This window comes from Lacerta agilis, chromosome 10 (genome assembly GCF_009819535.1).
Source record: "Lacerta agilis isolate rLacAgi1 chromosome 10, rLacAgi1.pri, whole genome shotgun sequence".
Lineage (NCBI taxonomy): Eukaryota > Metazoa > Chordata > Lepidosauria > Squamata > Lacertidae > Lacerta > Lacerta agilis.
In genome coordinates this window covers 2,107,473-2,125,642 of record NC_046321.1, presented here as the reverse complement: position 1 = coordinate 2,125,642, position 18,170 = coordinate 2,107,473, and the positions used below count along the sequence as shown (strand labels likewise).

General features: G+C 49.4%; 1 protein-coding gene across 2 annotated transcripts in view; it reads right to left on the bottom strand.

The window, feature by feature from the left end:
• The window catches only part of CPT1B (carnitine palmitoyltransferase 1B), a 36,295-nt gene that overhangs the window by 1,257 nt on the left and 16,868 nt on the right, over positions 1-18,170 (bottom strand). For both annotated transcript variants that reach the window (XM_033162466.1, XM_033162465.1), the window contains exons 6-17: positions 17,298-17,435; positions 15,126-15,203; positions 14,797-14,904; positions 12,254-12,338; positions 11,086-11,281; positions 8,537-8,722; positions 6,764-6,869; positions 6,027-6,143; positions 5,269-5,433; positions 3,208-3,342; positions 1,630-1,782; positions 1,305-1,418 (exon numbers count right to left, since the gene is read on the bottom strand). In XM_033162466.1, coding sequence (XP_033018357.1) covers positions 1,305-1,418; positions 1,630-1,782; positions 3,208-3,342; positions 5,269-5,433; positions 6,027-6,143; positions 6,764-6,869; positions 8,537-8,722; positions 11,086-11,281; positions 12,254-12,338; positions 14,797-14,904; positions 15,126-15,203; positions 17,298-17,435 — 1,581 coding nt within the window. The remainder of the gene's footprint in view (positions 1-1,304; positions 1,419-1,629; positions 1,783-3,207; positions 3,343-5,268; positions 5,434-6,026; positions 6,144-6,763; positions 6,870-8,536; positions 8,723-11,085; positions 11,282-12,253; positions 12,339-14,796; positions 14,905-15,125; positions 15,204-17,297; positions 17,436-18,170) is intronic.

The following is an 18,170-nucleotide window of genomic DNA, read 5'->3' as shown; positions in this document are numbered from 1 at the left end:
TAATAAAACATCACACATTGAAAACCTCCTGATACATGGCTGCCTTCTAAAAGTCAGATAGTTGTTTATTTCCTTGACATCTGATGGGAGGGAGCCACCACCGAGAAGGCCCTCTGCCTGGTTCCCTGTCACCTCATTTCTCGCAGGGAGGAAACTACCAGAAGGCCCTTGGCGCTGGACCTCAGTGTCCAGGCTGAACGATGGGGGTGGAGACGCTCCTTCAGGGATACTAGGCTGTTTAGGGCTTTCAAGGTCAGCACCAACACTTTGAATTGTGCCTGGAAATGTACTGGGAGCCATCAGCGCCGTCTTTAGCAGATGCGGCGCCGGGGTGCAAATATCTGCCCAGCGCCCCAAAATTACCACGGATAGTGTTGGGATGGCCGTAGCTGCGCACTGCCAGCCATCCGGGGGGGGGGGCAACTCTCCCCCATGCCGCTGCAGGAGAGGCTTGGGAGTGAAGTTGCACCCCTCCCAAGCCTCCTCAGGAGGAGAACGATCCCTGCAGAGGCTTGGGAGGGAAGCTGCACCCACGCCAGCATTATGGTTGACAGGGCACAGCTGGCGGGTGTGCAGGAAAAGGGGAGGCCGCCGGCAAAGCCGCGCAGCTCCCCCACTTGCTGGGGCACCCCTGAGAGGCTGGCGCACTGGCGCAATGCTCCACTAAGCAATATGGGAAAGACGCCTCTGGGAGCCAATGTAGGTCTTTAAGGACCGGTGTTATGTGGTCTCAGCGGCCACTCCCAGTCACCAGTCTAGCTGCCGCATTCTGGATTAGTTGCAGTTTCTGGGTCACCTTCAAAGGTAGCCCCATGGAGAGCACATTGCAAGTGGGAGATAACCAGAGCATGCACCACTCTGGCAAGACAGTGTGCGGGCAGGTAGGGTCTCATCCTGCATACCTGATGGAGCTGGTAGACAGCTGCCCTGGACACAGAATTGACCTGCGCCTCCATGGACAGCTGTGAGTCCAAAATGACTCCCTGGCTGCACACCTGGTCCTTCAGTGGCACAGTTGCCCCATTCAGGACCAGGGAGCCCCCCCCCCACCTGCCTGCCCCCTGTCCCCCAGAAATAGGCCTCCAATGTGTCCCAGTCATACCTGGGAATGTCAAGGAGTCAACCTGGAACCTTCTACATGCCAAGCAGATGTTTGAGCTACGTCGGCTCTTCCTTTTAAATACCGTTACTCCCAACCCCCAACCCCGCTCCCCACCGCCCACCCTGGGCTACCCAGAAATCCTTTCCCCATTCTCCCCCCCCCCCCGGTCTTTTACACACAAGCAGAGGCAGCTCCTACTCACTGGGCCAAAGCCCCCTCCTGAGGAGATGTGGTCCGGATGGGTTTCCAAGTCGAACATTCTGATCTGCTGCTGGGGGGTCTGGCTGGTGGAGAGGCGCCAGGGCTCAGACAGCACCTACGGGCGGCAGGGCGGGAACAGAGTCAGTGGCGATACCACCACCCACCCGCCCACGTCCCTTCAAAAGCACCTGGGTCAACCAGGCCTTCGCTGGACGTGCGAGAAGTCGCGGGACGGCAGCCGCAGGGAGCTCCCGGCTGCGCATCGGGGCTCAACCTGCCCAGTCCGGGTGGGTGAGGAGGGTCGCAAAAGCCCCGAGCTGCGTCACCTTGGCGAGGAAGGGCGAGTCCACCCCCAGGTAGCGAGAGACCACATAGAGGCAGAAGAGGTGCCTGTCGATGCCAGACCCCGTCATGGCCAGGCGGTACATGTTCTGGTGCTTCTCGGCCGCCAACTTGAACAGCCGAAGGGACTCGGCCGGCTGCAAGGGGGAATCGTAAAATTATGGAGAAAGAGGGTGGGAGAAAAAGGTTTCCCCTCCCTCTCTCGTAACACCAGAACTCGGGGGACATCGACATTATTTTTTTCTGGAGTACCATACAGATAAATTTTCACACTTCTTATTTGTAGGGATGTGCATAGAGGAGATATTTATTAGATATTATCTTTCCTTCCTCACGTCTGTCAGTTCGGCAGTGCATCCCTTTGCAGCTTAAGAGGGAAGCTTTGATAGGCTAGTTTCAGCCTTTTCGTTTAAGTAACTAAGATGGTATCTGAAGAAGTGTGCATGCGCACGAAAGCTCATACCAAGAACAAACTTAGTTGCTCTCTAAGGTGCTACTGGAAGGAATTTTCTTATTTTATTTTGTATTGTCCTGGTGTCTTATCTAGCAAACATGGATGTTAGTTTGACTGCATTGTAAATATCCCACAATAACAGTAGTAGTAGTAATGATAACAACAACAAATTGATTGATTGATTGATTGATTGTTGTTGTTATTTACAACAACAACAACAACAACAACAACAACAACAACAACAATTTAATAGTGTTGCCATATTTCAAGAAGTAAAAATCTGGACACAAAAAGTTGTTGAGCTTTCTTTGGGGAAATTTCAAAAATCTGGACTTTTTTGCCGATTTCCCATAATCCCCCCCCCCCCGACACTAATTCCATCACGGGGATTCAAACCGCCGAACTTCTAATCGGCAAGCCCTAGGCTCTGTGGTTTAACCCACAGCGCCACCCACGTCCCCCTGGCAACCAAAGTACCACTGTGTATATACTGTTATATTATAATTTATACAGTGGTACCGTAGTTCTCAAATGCCTTGGTACTCAAAACAACTTGGAAACCAAACACTGCAAACCCGGAAGTAAGTGTTCTGGTTTGCAAACTTTTTTCGGGAGCCAAACATGCTCCGTTTTGAGTGTTACGCTTCTGGTTTGAGTTTTACGCTGAAGTCTGTCTGTTTTTGCTTTTCGTTTTGCTTTTGTGACTATGTGGAACCCAGTTCAGCTACTGACTGATTGATTGTGTGACTGCAGTTGTGTTTTTACTGCTTTCATTTTATGGATCCACGGTCTTGTTATATAGTAAAATCCATGTCAAATTCCTGATTTAGGGGTTGCTCTTAAAAGTCTGGAACTGATTAATCCATTTTACATTACTTTCTATGGGAAAGCGTGCCTTGGTTTTGGAACGCTTTGCTTTTGGAACGGACTTCCGGAACGAATTATGTTTGAGAACCGAGGGACCACGGCGTAACAATATATAACAGCGAGAGTTGGAGGGAGGGAGAGAAAGTGCAAAGGGGCTTCTGACAGGCAGGAGGAGGGAAGGGGTCTGCAAAGGATGAGGGCCGAGGAAGCGCGGGGAGAGCCTCGCAACGATGAAACTCACACTGCACTTTGCGTTGGACATGCTGCGCACGAAGGCTGTGGACTCACTGGTGCAGGATCGAACCGTCTCCGTCCTCCCTTCCCTGAAGAGCCGCGTCATGGAGGACTCGTACGTGAGGCAGAAGCAGCCCTTGTCCTGGAAGAGGAGGCAGTGAGGACGTGGGCTGGGGGTCAGGAGAGGAAGCCCACCTGCCCGCCCCCATCAGGGCCAGATTTCAGTTTGGTGAGGCCCTCAGCTACTCAAGGTAATGTGTCCCTTTCTATGCCCAGCTGTCCTTTCTTTAACAACAAATGGTCATTGGTGTTTTTGTGTGGAATATATGCTATTTGGTAATTGATGGACCTCATAGGTATCTCAAGCCATTTGCCCATGTTGCCGTGCAACCAGTCCATGCAGAATGTAGGCACCCTATATATAAAGGTAAAGGACCCCTGACAGTTAAGTCCAGTCGCAAACGACTCTGGGGTTGCGCCGCTCATCTCGCTTTACTGGCCGAGGGAGCTGACGTTTGTCTGCAGACAGTTTTTCCAGGTCGTGTGGCCAGCATGACTAAGCCGCTTCTGGCGAACCAGAGCAGCGCACGGAAACGCTATTTACCTTCCCACTGGAGTGGTACCTATTTATGTACTTGCACTTTGACGTGCTTTTGAACTGCTAGGTTGGCAGGAGCAGGGACCGAGCAACGGGAGCGGGGATTCGAACCACCGACCTTCTGATCAGCAAGCCCTAGGCTCTGTGGTTTAACCCACAGCGCCACCCATGTCCCCACCCTATATATAGAAAGGAGCAAAGCAGTGATATTTTAGGGAGCAGGCTAGCATGCGGGGCCCATGACTTACATCATAGGAGCCTACACAACTCAAAACACTGTTGCTGTAGGTAGGTTTTATCTTATTGGTTTTTCATCTTCTATTTTGGAAATGTACATCCAGTGGTTTTTTTGTACAGCCAGGTTTTTTTGGGGGGGGGGCCCTAAGAGAGTGGGGCCCTAAGCTATAGCTTGTTTAGCTTATACGTAAATCCAGCACTGGGGAGGATACCACCCCCCTCCGTTCCATAAACTCATCCCTCACACGACTCTATAAAAAGCATTATTCAGAATAAGCAGTTTGCACAGCCCACCGAAGGGAGAACAACAATAAAATTCAACGTGGCAGCAATCAGTTGCACATTTCTCCAAAATCAATGTTATTTAGCTTAACAAGCGAAACTGGTGGAATTTGGTGGGGTCACGGCTGAATAATCCATGATGCAGGGAGGATAGAGAGAGTTTTGTGCCTGGGTGGATTTGATTTAAATCAAAACGATTTAAATCATGATTTAAATCATTAGTCAGCAAGACTTGTTTTAAATCTTTCTTCTTTTTTACAGAAAGACTCATTCTTGCTGGTATAATCATAATATTTACAAGCAGATGAAGGTTTCATTTTTGGAATAATAAATTTTCAGAGTAGTTTTTACAGTTATATCAGAAATTACTGATTTGGTTATACTGTTAGAAATACATAGACAGATCTTTATGGAATTATTGTGAAGTTTAATAAGTTAACTGTTTATACTTGGGCAACTTTTCTGCTGTACTTTATTGCAAGGAGAAAAACAATCATTTCCTTAAAAACAATTTAAATAATTTATTTAACTAAAACAATATCATTATAGCATACCGGTGTGTATCTATGTTTGTTAACTGATGTGGTTAAATGATTAAAACACAACTTAGACTGAATTTTAGGCCACATGAAAAACTTAAAACAAATCCTTATTTCGTGATGAATAGATTTTGGATTATAATGTAAATTAAACAAAAAATCTTTAGAAAGGTTTTTCCTCCAAAAGCATATTATTTTAAAAATCAGATTATTATTATTTTTTAATCCAATTTGAATTTTTAAAAAATCATTCATTTTTATCCACCCAGGTTTGTGTGCTGCAGCCGTGAAGAAACTCCTGTTTTTGCACGTGGCCAGTTGTGCAAAGGTAAGCGGCACACCCAGCACACCCTTGCCTCTGACCCCACCCGCCGCCATTCATTGGGGAGGGGGGATGTGGGGGGGCACTTACCCGGAAGTGCGCCAACTGCAAGGCAATCTGGATAAAGCTGTCTGGGCTGGTCCGGCACTTCTTGATGCGCCCTTTGCCAAAATCCATGAAGCGGAAGGAGTGGAAATCCACGTCATCCGCCAGGGTCCTGGCTACACGGTACGAAAGCTCGATGGCCTGGCTGCACTGCAGGGATAAACCGGGGTGGGGGTGAGAGCCAAGAGGGAAGTCATGTTGGAAAAACGCTCTGGGGAGACGGCGAACTCCTCAAGACTCCCTTGCGTCCTCCCAGTGGCCCTCTCTGGCTGGCATGTCCCTTCAGTCCAGAGCGCCAGCAATCTGTGACCCTTTTCTTATGAAAAGAGCACACAGGTCTTCTAGCATCACACAGCAAGAAGAAAGACTCATCTGTAGCTCTAAACTACTTTAATCACGTCTGTGTTCTCCAAACAAGAGTACAAACTGAGACATGGCAGAAGTGAAAATAAAACATACAACAACAACACTTAGGCGGAAGATATAAGACAGACTGCTGTTCCCACACTCTCTCAGACACTCATGTTATTTACACTAATCACAATAGCCCTGCTGAAGCAGCAGGGGATACACAAAAATCCCAACATGCCCCCCACCCTGCCCCACGCTCTCGAAGGTGAGAAGGGGACGCAACACCTCTCGGTTGGGAGCCAGAGAGCAGCACGGCCCCCGGTGGCCCTGCAGATGCTCAGCGCAGCGCCTGACACTCCGCCGGAGCAAAAAAATGGAGATGCAAATCCTACCTCCTCAGAAATGTCCCACGTCAAGCGCTGTGGCACAGGGAGGTCCGTGTTGGGCACCCCGTGGCAATGTCCGCTGCTGCAGTAGCCCAGCTGGAACTGGTCTGTGGCCAGCATGAACTGGGGAGGAAGGCAGAAGGGATGAGGGCCGGCAAGGGGGGGGAGAAGTTCGTATCAAACAGGCACCCCCAAACTCAGCCCTCCAGATGTTTTTGGACTACAATTCCTATCATCCCTGACCACTGGTCCTGTTAGCTAGGTATGATGGGAGTTGTAGTCCCAAAAGAAGAAGAAGAAGAAGAAGAAGAAGAAGAAGAAGAAGAAGTAGTTTGGATTTGATATCCCGCTTTATCACTCCCCGAAGGAGTCTCAAAGCGGCCAACAATCTCCTTTCCCTTCCTCCCCCCACAACAAACACTCTGTGAGGTGAGTGGGGCTGAGAGACTTCAGAGAAGTGTGACTAGCCCATGGTCACCCAGCAGCTGCATGTGGAGGAGCGGAGACGCAAACCCGGTTCCCCAGATTACGAGTCCACCACTCTTAACCACTACACCACACTGGCTCAAAGCATCTGCAGAGCTCAGTTTTGGGGTGCCCGCTATAGAATCATAGAACTGCACAGTTGGAAGGGCCACCCGAGGGTCGTCCAGCTCAACCCTTCTACAACGCAGCAACCCTCTCTCACAGTTGTTCGCATGGGGGAGTAAAAAAGGAGGGGCTCCTCCTTTCCTGCCTCTCACCTCCCAGAGGTGGCCCATGATGGGGGCGTCGGCCCACGAGTGCTCGGCGTTGGCACCCAGCTTGCCGTTGCAATACACCACCAGCGTGAAGGACTTGTCAAACCACCTGCAGAGAGAACGACGACGACCCGCGTCAGAACGGGCCCAGGCTGGGGCAAGTCAGGGCCGGATTGAGTTTGGATGCGGTCCTAAGCAACTGAAGGTAATGGGGCCCTTGATATGTCCGGCTGTCAACAACAAATGGTTGCTGTTTTTGTGTGTTGAATATATGCTATATGGCAATTTGTGGACGTAATAGGTATCTCAAGCCATTTGCACATGCAGAATGTAGGCACCCTATATATAGAAAGGAGCAAAGCAGTGATATTTTGGGGAGCAGGCTAGCAGGCAGGGCCCATGACTTACATCACAGGAGCCTACACAACACAAAACACGGTTGCTGTATGTAGGTTTTATTTCATTTTTTATCTTATATTTTGGAAATGTACACCCAGGGGTTTTTTTCCTTTAATTTTTTTGGGAGCGAGTGGTGAAACACGGAAGTAACCCTTTCTGGTACTTCCGGGTCGCCACGGGACGCAACCTGAAAAAAACACAACCTGAAGCAAACGTAACATGAGATACGACTGCACTTGGAACTTGCAAAAATGACTGGGAGAATAAGAGGAAACACAAATCAGAAAGTGAGTAAAGAAATGGATAGTATTTAAAGAATGTATAAAACAGTATTGTGAAAATGCTGCTCTCCTGACAGGTTTAGATTGGATCTTGAATATTAAGGGAGGCTAGAAACTAAAAAAAATTCTTCACGATATGCAATGGATATAACAGGCTAAGAATCACTGGTGGAGGAAGAGGAGTGTGGGGGGAGCACCCCTCCAAGATGTGCACCAACCCCAACCCCACCTGCTCTCCGCCCCCCCCCCCCGGTGCCGGAGCATGAAGCTCCGCCACTGCTAACAATATGTAGAAAGCAGTTAGAAGGTTTGTTGTTGGCATGTGTGCAGTTGTTATTGACGTACTGTTCTTTACCTTTTGCTTGTGCTAAAACAAAATGAAATGAAAGAATTCCTTCCAGTAGCACCTTAGAGACCAACTAAGTTTGTTCTTGGTATGAGCTTTCGTGTGCATGCACACTTCTTCAGATGCACTGAAACAGAAGTCACCAGACCCTTAAATATAGTGAGGGAGTGGGGAGGGGTATTACTCAGAAGGGTGGTGGGAATGGGTGATGGGTGTGGAAAACCTGTTAACGACTGCAATTGGTCTTACAAGAAAAAGCAAGGGGTGAGATGGCTAAAGATAGCTTTGTCATGTATAATGAGATAAGAATCCAATGTCTTTGTTCAGACCAGGTCTCTCCATGGTTTTAAGTTTGGTGATTAGTTGCAATTCTGCCACTTCTCTTTCCAGTCTATTTCTGAAATTCCTTTGTATTAAGACAGCTAGTTTGAGATCTTGTATAGAATGTCCTGGGAGACTGAAGTGTTCTCCTACTGGTTTCTCTGTCTTGTGATTCCTGATATCAGATTTATGTCCATTTATCCTTTGGCGTAGGGTTTGTGCTGTTTTATGTAAACTGTTTTGCTCTCTCTCTCTATATATATATACAGTAAATGAGAATATAATAATAACAGTGATAAAAAGATATATCTTGATGTTGAAAATCAGATGCCGGCCAGCCCTAGTGAGGACCACAGCGGTGGTGCCCGGAAGGGAGGTCCGGCTGGGCAGAGAGAGAGAGAGAGAGAGAGAGAGAGAGAGACCCCTTACCTGTCGTAGCATCGCCCGTGCAGGAGGCTCTTGGAGTAAAGGTCTAGGCTGTCCTCATGGTCTGGGGAGAAGCCTTGCTCGTCCTCGTCCAGCGTCAGGAAGAAGGCGGCTCGCTCGATGCAGTCCAAGGAGGCCTTGTTCTTCCCTCGGCTGAAGTATTTCTTCCGGGCTTCGGCCCACGGACCCCTGGAAGAATATTATTATTATTATTATTATTATTATTATTATTATTATTATTATACACCCCAGCCACTCTGGGCGGCTTCCAACGAAAAATTAAAAATACATTAAAATCGAAAAATACATTAAAAGCCCCGAAAGGAAGAGGAGAGCAGCCACGTCATCCCAAAGGAGGCTCCTCCTCCGTCCGCAGGTTTGGCTCCCCGCTCTGCAAACCGTCGGATCTGCCGTTCTGCTTCGCTCATCTCGGGTGTGTTTTATTTGCCTGTTATTTTACACCGCTTTGTTATCGCGACTGGATAGTTTGGTTTTGGCGGGAGCAACTTTAAAAGAGGGGTCTTGGCTGGGATTTATCACGGTGTGGCCGAACAAGCATTTTGTGCTGTGCCTACACACACACACACATTAAATTTTCTTATTTACATTTCAAAATATTCATTTAAACAACCTTAAATTAACGACTTCCCTTCTTCTCTTTACGTGCTTCATTTTGCATACCAAACATCCCTGCATATTTTACATGAACTAAGTCATTCGATAATCCATTGTTACACCCATCAAAACTTATTTACGCTGGTTCATGTATCTTCCTGCTACCAGCGTTTTCAAATGAACACAATTTTCACCCATATATTCAGTGACTCGTTTTAAATTCTCTGGTTTCAGTTGTGTGTTTTTCTGATGTCACATTTTATCTCCTTAAGTTGCTCGGAGACTTTTTGCTTTGCTTTTGCTTTTTTTTTTTTTTGCAAAAAGTGACTAACTTGATGATGATTATTATGTAATATTGTAATACAGTATATAACATTTATTTTTTTTTGCCAAATTTATACACCGCTTTAAAAAAGGCGACTAACAAACATTTATACACCGCTTTTAAAAAGGTGAATAACAAACATTTCTACTAGCACATATAATGATTACCTTACAATAATATACTACATATTATTTATTTTGCAAATTTTTACACACGGCTTGATTTAAATTTTTAAAAAAGCTCAAAGTGGTTTACATGAAACGTAATACAAAAAAAAAAAATACCGATAAGAAAAACTAATAATTTAAAACTTTCAAAAAGTTAAAATAGCAATAACAAATCTTATTATTAATTACAGGTAGGTAGCCGTGTTGGTCTGCCATAGTCAAAACAAAATAAAATAAAAAATTCCTTCCAGTAGCACCTTAGAGACCAACTACTGTATTTTCCGCTCCATAGGACACACCGGACCATAGGGCGCACCTCGTTTTTAGAGGAGGAAACAAGAAAAATTTTTTTTCTGGTTTTCCTCCTCTAAAAGCCCTGTTGTTGTTGTTGTTGTTGTTGTTGTTGTTGTTGTTGTTGTTGTTTTTGAGGATCAGCTAAAAGTTTTGCAGCTGTTTTTGCAAAGGGAGAAGCCCTGGGTTTTTTTTGAGGATCAGCTAAAGGTTTTGCAGCTTTTTTTGCAAAGGGGGAAAAGCAAAGCTCCTTTTGCAAAGGAGGAAAAGCAAATAGGAAAAGCCCCATTTTTATGGGGTTCAACTCACATTTCTGCAGCTTCTAAAGGAAAGGGAGCCTTTTCTACAGTTTCCAGACAGATCATATAATCAGCCAGTCACATGTCGCTGGGGAAACAAACAACCTCCCTCTGCAGCACATTCAACAAAGGAGGCCTGGGCAAGGGGGCGGGGCTGAAAGGGAGCCGGGACTCTTATCTCTCTCCCGATCTCTTGCTGATCAGCTGCTGAACGGGGTCCTTTCAACACCCCCTTTTCTCTTTGTAAAATAAAAAGCATGATCCTCTTTTGGCCCCTGGGCAATTCGGCTCCAGGGACCACCATTCGCTCCATAAGAGGCACAGATATTTCCCCTTACTTTTTAGGAGGAAAGAAAGTGCATCTTATGGAGCGAAAAATACAGTAAGTTTGTTCTTGGTATGAGCTTTCGTGTGCATGCACACTTCTTCAGATACACTGAAACAGAAGTCACCAGACCTTTATATATAGTGAGAGTGGAGGGGTATTACTCAGAAGGGTGGCGGGAATGGGTGATCGGCTGATAGGTGTGGAAAACATGTAGATGTATCTCATTATACATGACAGAGTTTCTTTAGCCATCTCACCCCTTGCCTTTCCCTGTAAGACCCTGTAAAAATTGCGCCCCCCGCCCGGGTACGCCCATGAGGTGGCCTATGGAAGTTCCCCTAATGTGGAAATCTACACCCAAAGCTTAAAAAAATATGCAAACATTTATCCCCTGAGATAATAAAATAAAAACAAAATAAATAAAATTATAATGGGGGAGGGGAGGGGCCTCACCTGCTGAACTGGGTGGGGGGAACCTGACCCGGGAGAGACCCCCCTGCCCCTCCTCCTCCAGCCGCAGCGCTTACCGTTCCCCGGCGGTGAGAGCGGCCAGCCGCACCTCGTTGGGCTGGGGGGGCGAAGGGTCGTCCAGGATGCGCTGGAACTGCATCTCCAGGTCGCGGGGGGAGAGCAGCTTCCCCGCTTGGTAGAGCCACAGCTTGTAGAAGCGGCCTTTGTGGAAGACGGCCAGGTGCCTGCTGTCCGACAGGTGCAGCAGGTAGTCTAGGGGGCGGGAGAGAGCCAGGATGAAAGCAGTCCTTCGCCGTATATAATTTTAAATTAAATTTCCCGTTTTATAATTTAAAATACAGTGGTCTTCTTCTTCTTCTTCTTTGGCAATCTCTCATAGCCGAGTAAAATTGTCTTCCATAAACACGGTTTTAACAATGAGTCTGTAAGTGACTATGGAGGCCAATTCTGGACCCACACGTCCTTGCACAGTGGGGACGTTGGTTTCTGGGTGGTAGTTGGTCATGGTGTGGATTTGCCAAGCGTGCCTTCCTCTTGGCACGTTTCTCCCTCGCGTCCTGAGTTCGAGTGTCTTCAAAGCCTTTGGTCAAGGCTGTTGAACATCGCAAACCTGAGCGTTCCGGTTTGCAAATGTTTTGGAAGCTGAACATCTGACACGCCTTCTGCGGCTTCTGATTGAGTGCAGGAAGCTCCCGCAGCCAGTCGGAAGCTGTGCCTCGGTTTTCGAACCGTTTCGGGTGTCGAACGGACTCCTGGAACGGATTAAGTTCGAGTTTGGATGCCCACCTGCCAGGGAATCTTTAGCTGGGATCTGTGTATTGCTAGATCACCCTTGGGACTCTTCCAACCCCATGACTCTATGGGTGCGCAAACACCCCACACTCCTATGTCCAGTTTTTTGCACCGCGGCGGCCTGAACAGACTGAAGAGTGCATAGGTGCCGGTTTCCCATGGCCCTGGGTGCCCGGGCACCCACAAAATTCCCCACGCAGGGGCCACAGACACACACAAATTCTGGCGCCGGGGCTACGCACACTGTATGGCACCCACGACCCTGGGCACCCACGGTTGCGGGACCAAGCTCGGAGAGTGGGCGGGGGCCACAGAGAGTCCCGAGGGCCAGGTGGAAAGGTCCTTCCTGCTGAGGAATTTCAGTGCATCACACCGGCGAGCTGCCAGAGGACGCCTGCCCCCACTCTGCCATGCCACCTAAATGCCACCCACCTGCCTCCTCTCCAGGGATGCGGGTGGTGTTGAACATTCTCTCCATCTGGTAGGAGCACATGGGGACCAAGCCGAGCGCCATCACCTGGGGGCACAAGCAGGGAGGGAGGGGGAGCGTTAGTTTTCGGTCCGGCTGCTGGCAAGACCGCTAATGGTAATAACATAAGCCACAAGTTAACATCACGTCTTTAAAAATATATATTAAAAGCTACGGGCTAGGACCTGGGAGAGACCAGGGTTCAAATCCCCCACTCAGCCATGAAACTCATTGGTTGACCATGGGGGTTGGTCATAGCCTCTCAGCATGTTGTTGTTGTTCAGTCGTTCAGTCATGTCCGACTCTTCGTGACCCCATAGACCAGAGCACGCCAGGCACCCCTATCCTTCACTGCCTCTCGCAGTTTGGCCAAACTCATGTTAGTAGCTTCGAGAACACTGTCCAACCATCTCATCCTCTGTCGCCCCCTTCTCCTTGTGCCCTCCATCTTTCCCAACATCAGGGTCTTTTCTAGGGAGTCTTCTCTTCTCATGAGGTGGCCAAAGTACTGGAGCCTCAACTTCAGGACCTGTCCTTCTAGTGAGCACTCAGGGCTGATTTCCTTGAGAATGGATAGGTTTGATCTTCTTGCAGTCCATGGGACTCTCAAGAGTCTTCTCCAGCATCATAATTCAAAAGCATCAATTCTTCGGCAATCAGCCTTCTTGATGGTCCAGCTCTCACTTCCGTACATTACTACTGGGAAAACCATGGCTTTAACTATACGGACCTTTGTCGGCAAGGTGATGTCTCTGCTTTTTAAGATGCTGTCTAGGTTTGTCATTGCTTTTCTCCCAAGAAGCAGGCGTCTTCTAATTTCGTGACTGCTGTCACCATCTGCAGTGATCATGGAGCCCAAGAAAGTGAAATCTCTCACTGCCTCCATTTCTTCCCCTTCTATTTGCCAGGAGGTGATGATAGCCTACCTCAAAGGGTTGTTGTTGGGGTATAAAATGGGGAGAATGGTGAACTCCACCTCGAGCTCCTTTGAGGAAAGAAGGGGGGGCATAAATATACAAGAGGAATTTCCACCTTGAGAAATGTCATGACGTGGCATAAAATTTTTTTTAACTTCTCATGGGATCCTCAGGCAGGACTCTCCAGTCTGGCAAGAGTTGGCCTGTCTTCTGTCTGGAGAGCCTGTGAATCTGGGACATGTCTTGCAGGAAGGCAGAGAGAATGGAGTAGAGTGGTTAGAGCAGGGGTCAGCAAACTTTTTCAGCAGGCGGCTGGTCCACTGTCCCTCAGGCCCCACAAGGGGGCGGTCTATATTTGGGGGGGGGGTGAACAAATTCCTATGCCCCACAAATAACCCAGAGATGCATTTTAAATAAAAGGACACGATCTACTCTTGTAAAAACACGCTGATTCCCGGACTGTCCATGGGCCAGATTGGGCCAGATCTGGCCCCCTGGGCCTTAGTTTGCCTACCCTTGGGTTAGTGTCAGACTAGGACAGGTTTCCTCAAAGTTGGCCCTCCAGATGTTTTGAGACTACAATTCCCATCATCCCTGACCACTGGTCCTGCTAGCTAGGGATCATGGGAGTTGTAGGCAAAAAACATCCGGAGGGCCGAGTTTAAGGAGGCCTGGACTAGGACCTCTGCGAGACCAGGGTTCAGACCCTCCCACTCAGCCATGAAGCTCACTGGGTGCCCTGGGTGGGGGCCTGTCACTGCCTTCCCTCAACCTAACCCACCTGTTGCGGGGATTGAATGAAGGCTGGGGTCCTGGAGAGACCAGGGTTCAAATCCTCCCCATGCTTGGCAGCGAAGCTCACTGGGTGACCCTGGAGGCCAGTCCCAGCCTTACCAACCTTGCAGGGCTGTTGTGGGGGATTAAACGAGGAGGTGGGGAGAGCCAATTATGCCACCTTGACCTCAAGGTGGAATATAAGCGCAGCAAACACCACTTTCGCTCGAATGTCATGCTCACTGTTTTTTGGCCAAATTATGGCGTGAACATTAGGATGGGCGTTAGATCTGATGCCACGTTGACATTCACCAGCAAATACCTTTTTGGTTGCAAGGTTTTGAAAATGGAGGTGCGCATTGGATTCACGTAAAGAAAGGTAAAGGTAAAGGGAGCCCTGACCGTTAGGTCCAGTCGCGAACGACTCTGGGGTTGCGGCGCTCATCTCGCTTTACTGGCCGAGGGAGCCGGTGTACAGTTTCAGGGTCATGTGTCCAGCATGACTAAGCCACTTCCGGCGAACCAGAGCAGCGCACGGAAACGCCGTTTACCTTCCCGCTGGAGTGGTACCTATTTATCTACTTGCACTTTGACGTGCTTTCGAACTGCTTGGTTGGCAGGAGCAGGGACCGAGCAACGGGAGCTCACCCTGTCATTGCGGGGATTCGAACCGCCGACCTTCTGATCAGCAAGCCCTAGGCTCTGTGGTTTAACCCACAGCGCCACCCGCGTCCTAAATAGGGTGACCCAGATTCCCGGATCCTTCTTTCGGGAGCCCCCCCAACCCCCAACCCCCTTCCCTGGCCCTGACTCACGGGCGGAAGATCCTCGTGTTCCAGGCGTCGTCGGTACAACATGATGGAGTGGACGGCGTTAGCTGCCCGGGCTGCCTGGTTGGTGGTGGGTGTTATGTACAGGAAATCCTGGCAAAGAAAGAGGGTGGGGTTGGAGGGTCAGTACTTGGACGCCTGCCCATAGTAAGGGCAAGGAGCGGGCGGGTGGGGTGGCGGGGCTGGAGCCCTCCTGCGCTCTACCCACTTGGTGGCCAGATGGCCGGTGAGACAGAGACCTTCCCCACCTCCATCCAGGAAGCCTCCAAAGCCAACCCCCCCACCACGAGACACGCCTCCCCCCCCCTGCTCACCATGATGTAATAGTTGCTGTTCACCATGATGGGGCTTCTTCCTCGGAGGTAGATGTACTCCTCCCACCAGTCGCTCACCTGCCGGAAGCACAACAACAGCTGTCACAGCCCGGCCAGGTGCGCAGAGGAAGGGGGGCGGCAGTACCTAGGAACACGGGAAGGGCCTGCAGGGTCAGGCCAAAGGGGGCCCATCTGGCCAGCATCCTCTTCTCAAAGGGGCCGACCAGGTGGCACTTAGGGGGAACCCACAGGCAGGATCTGAGCACAGTTCCCTCCATCCAAAAGCATTATCCCGGAAGCTAGAACAGAGTCTTTTGGTCCTCCGTGAATTTGTCTGTTCCTTTTCTACAGGCATCTTCTTCTCCCTTGCCAAGGTCCCTTCTGCCCCCCCGGGACTTTTCAGTTTGGAGAAAAGGCAGTGATTGGGCATGATAGAAGTTTATAAAAAATTAGGCATGACATTGAGAAAGTGGATGGGAAAAAGCTCCCCCCCCTGCCAATTTCTCATAAAACTAGAAGTTGTGCACATTCGGTGGAGCTGAGTGTTGGAAGATTCAGGACGGATAAAAGAAAGTCCTTCTTCATGCAGCACAGGGTTAAACTATGGAACTCACTGCCACAGGAGGCAGCGATGGCTGCCAACCCAGGTGGCTTTAAAAGAGGATGAGACAAATGTTGGGGTGGTGTTGGGTGCATGTGCTGCGGAAGATCAGTCAAGCGGTTAAGCTCACCACAGAGAACAGCAGTTTGGCAGAGTTACCGTATTTTTCGCTGCATAAGACACACTTTTTCCCTCCTAAAAAGTAAGAGGAAGTGTCTGTGTGTCTTATGGAGCGAATGCATGGTCCCTGGAGCTGAATTGCCATGGGGCCAAAAGCAGACCGTGCTCTTTTTTTACAGAGAAGGGGGTGTTGAAAGGAAGCCGCTGAACAACTGTTCAGCAAGTGATGGGGGGAGAGATAAGGCTCCCTTTCCAGCTCCGCCCCCTTGCCCAGGCCTCCATTGTTGAATGCAGAGGGAGGCTGTTTGTTTCCCCAGCGCCATGTGACTGGCTGATTAGATTATCTGTCTGGAAACTGTAGAAATGGCTGTAGGACTAGAAGCTGCAGAACTGTGAGTTGAACCCCATTAAAACAGGGCTTTTCCTCTTTGAAAAAGAAGCTGCACCACTTTCAGCTGATCCTCAAAAAAGCAGAGCTTTTCCCTTTGCAAAAAAAGCTGCACCACTTTCAGCTGATCCTCAAAAAAGCACGGCTTTTCCCTTTGCAAAAAAAGCTGCACCACTTTCAGCTGATCCTCAAAAAAGCAGGGCTTTTCCCTTTGCAAAAAAAGCTGCACCGCTTTCAGTTGATCCTCAAAAAAGCAAGGCTTTTCCCTTTGCAAAAAAAGCTGCACCGCTTTCAGCTGATCCTCAAAAAAGCAGGGCTTTTCCCTTTGCAAAAAAGCTGCACTGCTTTCAGCTGATCCTCAAAAAAGCAGAGCTTTTCCCTTTGCATAAAAAGCTGCACCGCTTTCAGCTGATCCTCAAAAAAGCAGGGCTTTTCCCTTTGCAAAAAAGCTGCACCACTTTGAGCTGATCCTCAAAAAAACAGGGCTTTCCCCCTTTCCTCCTCTAAAAACTAGGTGCGTCTTATGTTCAGGTGTGTCTTATGGCGCGAAAAATGTGGTATCTCTACTAGACCAAAACCAATATGCACTGCTATAGCTACTATTTACAGAGGTTACAAGTGACCTTCTCTCTCTGAGCCCAGAGAGGGCTCTTTGCTTCCAAGTCCCTGCTGTGCTATGGTCCAGATATGGATAAGCCTAAGGTGATGGAACTCGCTGCCACGGGAGGAAGCGATGGCTTTGAAAGAGGGTTGTATACATTCGAGGAGGAGGAGGAGAGGGCTTTTGACGGCTCCTCGCCAGGATGCCAATGGTTTGCCCTCCAAAGTCGGAGGCAGCCATACTAGCCAGGTATGGGGAAGGGAGACAGCTCTTGTGTTCTGCTTCCCGGCTTCCTACAGGCACCCAGTGGCTTGATCCAGAAGGCTCTTACGGGAGACTTTTGTCCAGGGAGCCGCAGATGGGGTGGGTTGGGGGCCAGGTAAGAATTTGGGGTAGATGCCCAGGATGGAGGAGAGGAGACGTGGGTGGGAGGGTGCGCCATGGCGGGGCAAGCAGACTCACGTAGTTGGTGGCCCACCAGGACTTGAGGATGAGGTATTTCTGGAGGCGGGGGGCAACGTTAAGCTGGAAGTCCACAGCTAAGGCCTCCATGTCGTCATACTTGTCTGCGTCCAGCAGGGGGCGGACAGATTCAAGGTACTGCAGGAGAAGGAAAGCAAAGGAGCATTGGAAGGGTTCCTGCGCCCTTGGGGGCCCCCATCGCCTTGCCCCAAGACAGAGGAGACGCAGGATCCGAGCCTGGAAAGGGCCTTGGCATGTGTTCTGCCTGCAGAAGGTCCCTGGTTCCATTCCTAAGAGGATAGGTCACTGGGTAGAGCATGAGACTCTTAATCTCAGGGTTGTGGGTTCGAGTCCCACGCCGGGCAAAAGGGGGGTTGGGCTAGTTGACCCTCAGGGTCCCTTCCAATACAATGAATCTATGACCCTCCAGTGTTGCATAATGGTTAGAGTGTCAGACCACGGACTGGGAGAGACCAGGTTCGAATCCCCATGGGTGGGGCACGAAGCTCCCTGGGTGTGACCTTGAGGGCCAAGTCGCCGTCTCTCAGCCCAGCCTACCTCACAGGGTTGTTGTGAAGAGGGAATGGGGAGGAGGAGAACGATGCACGCCACCTTGAGGGAAAGGTGGCAGATAAATGGAACAAGTATACCAAGCAAGCAAAAAGAAAACAGGGCTGGGAAAGGCTCCTTGCCTGAGACCCCGGAGGGATGCTGCCCGCCTGTGCAGACTGCACTGGGTTGCATGAACCAATGGTGTGGTTCGTATAGTGAAACGACATGCTCAGTGGAAGAATATCTGCCTTGCATGCAGAAGGTCCTGCATTCAGTACCCGGCACTTCCAGGTACGGCAGGGAGGGAACCCTGCCTGAAAC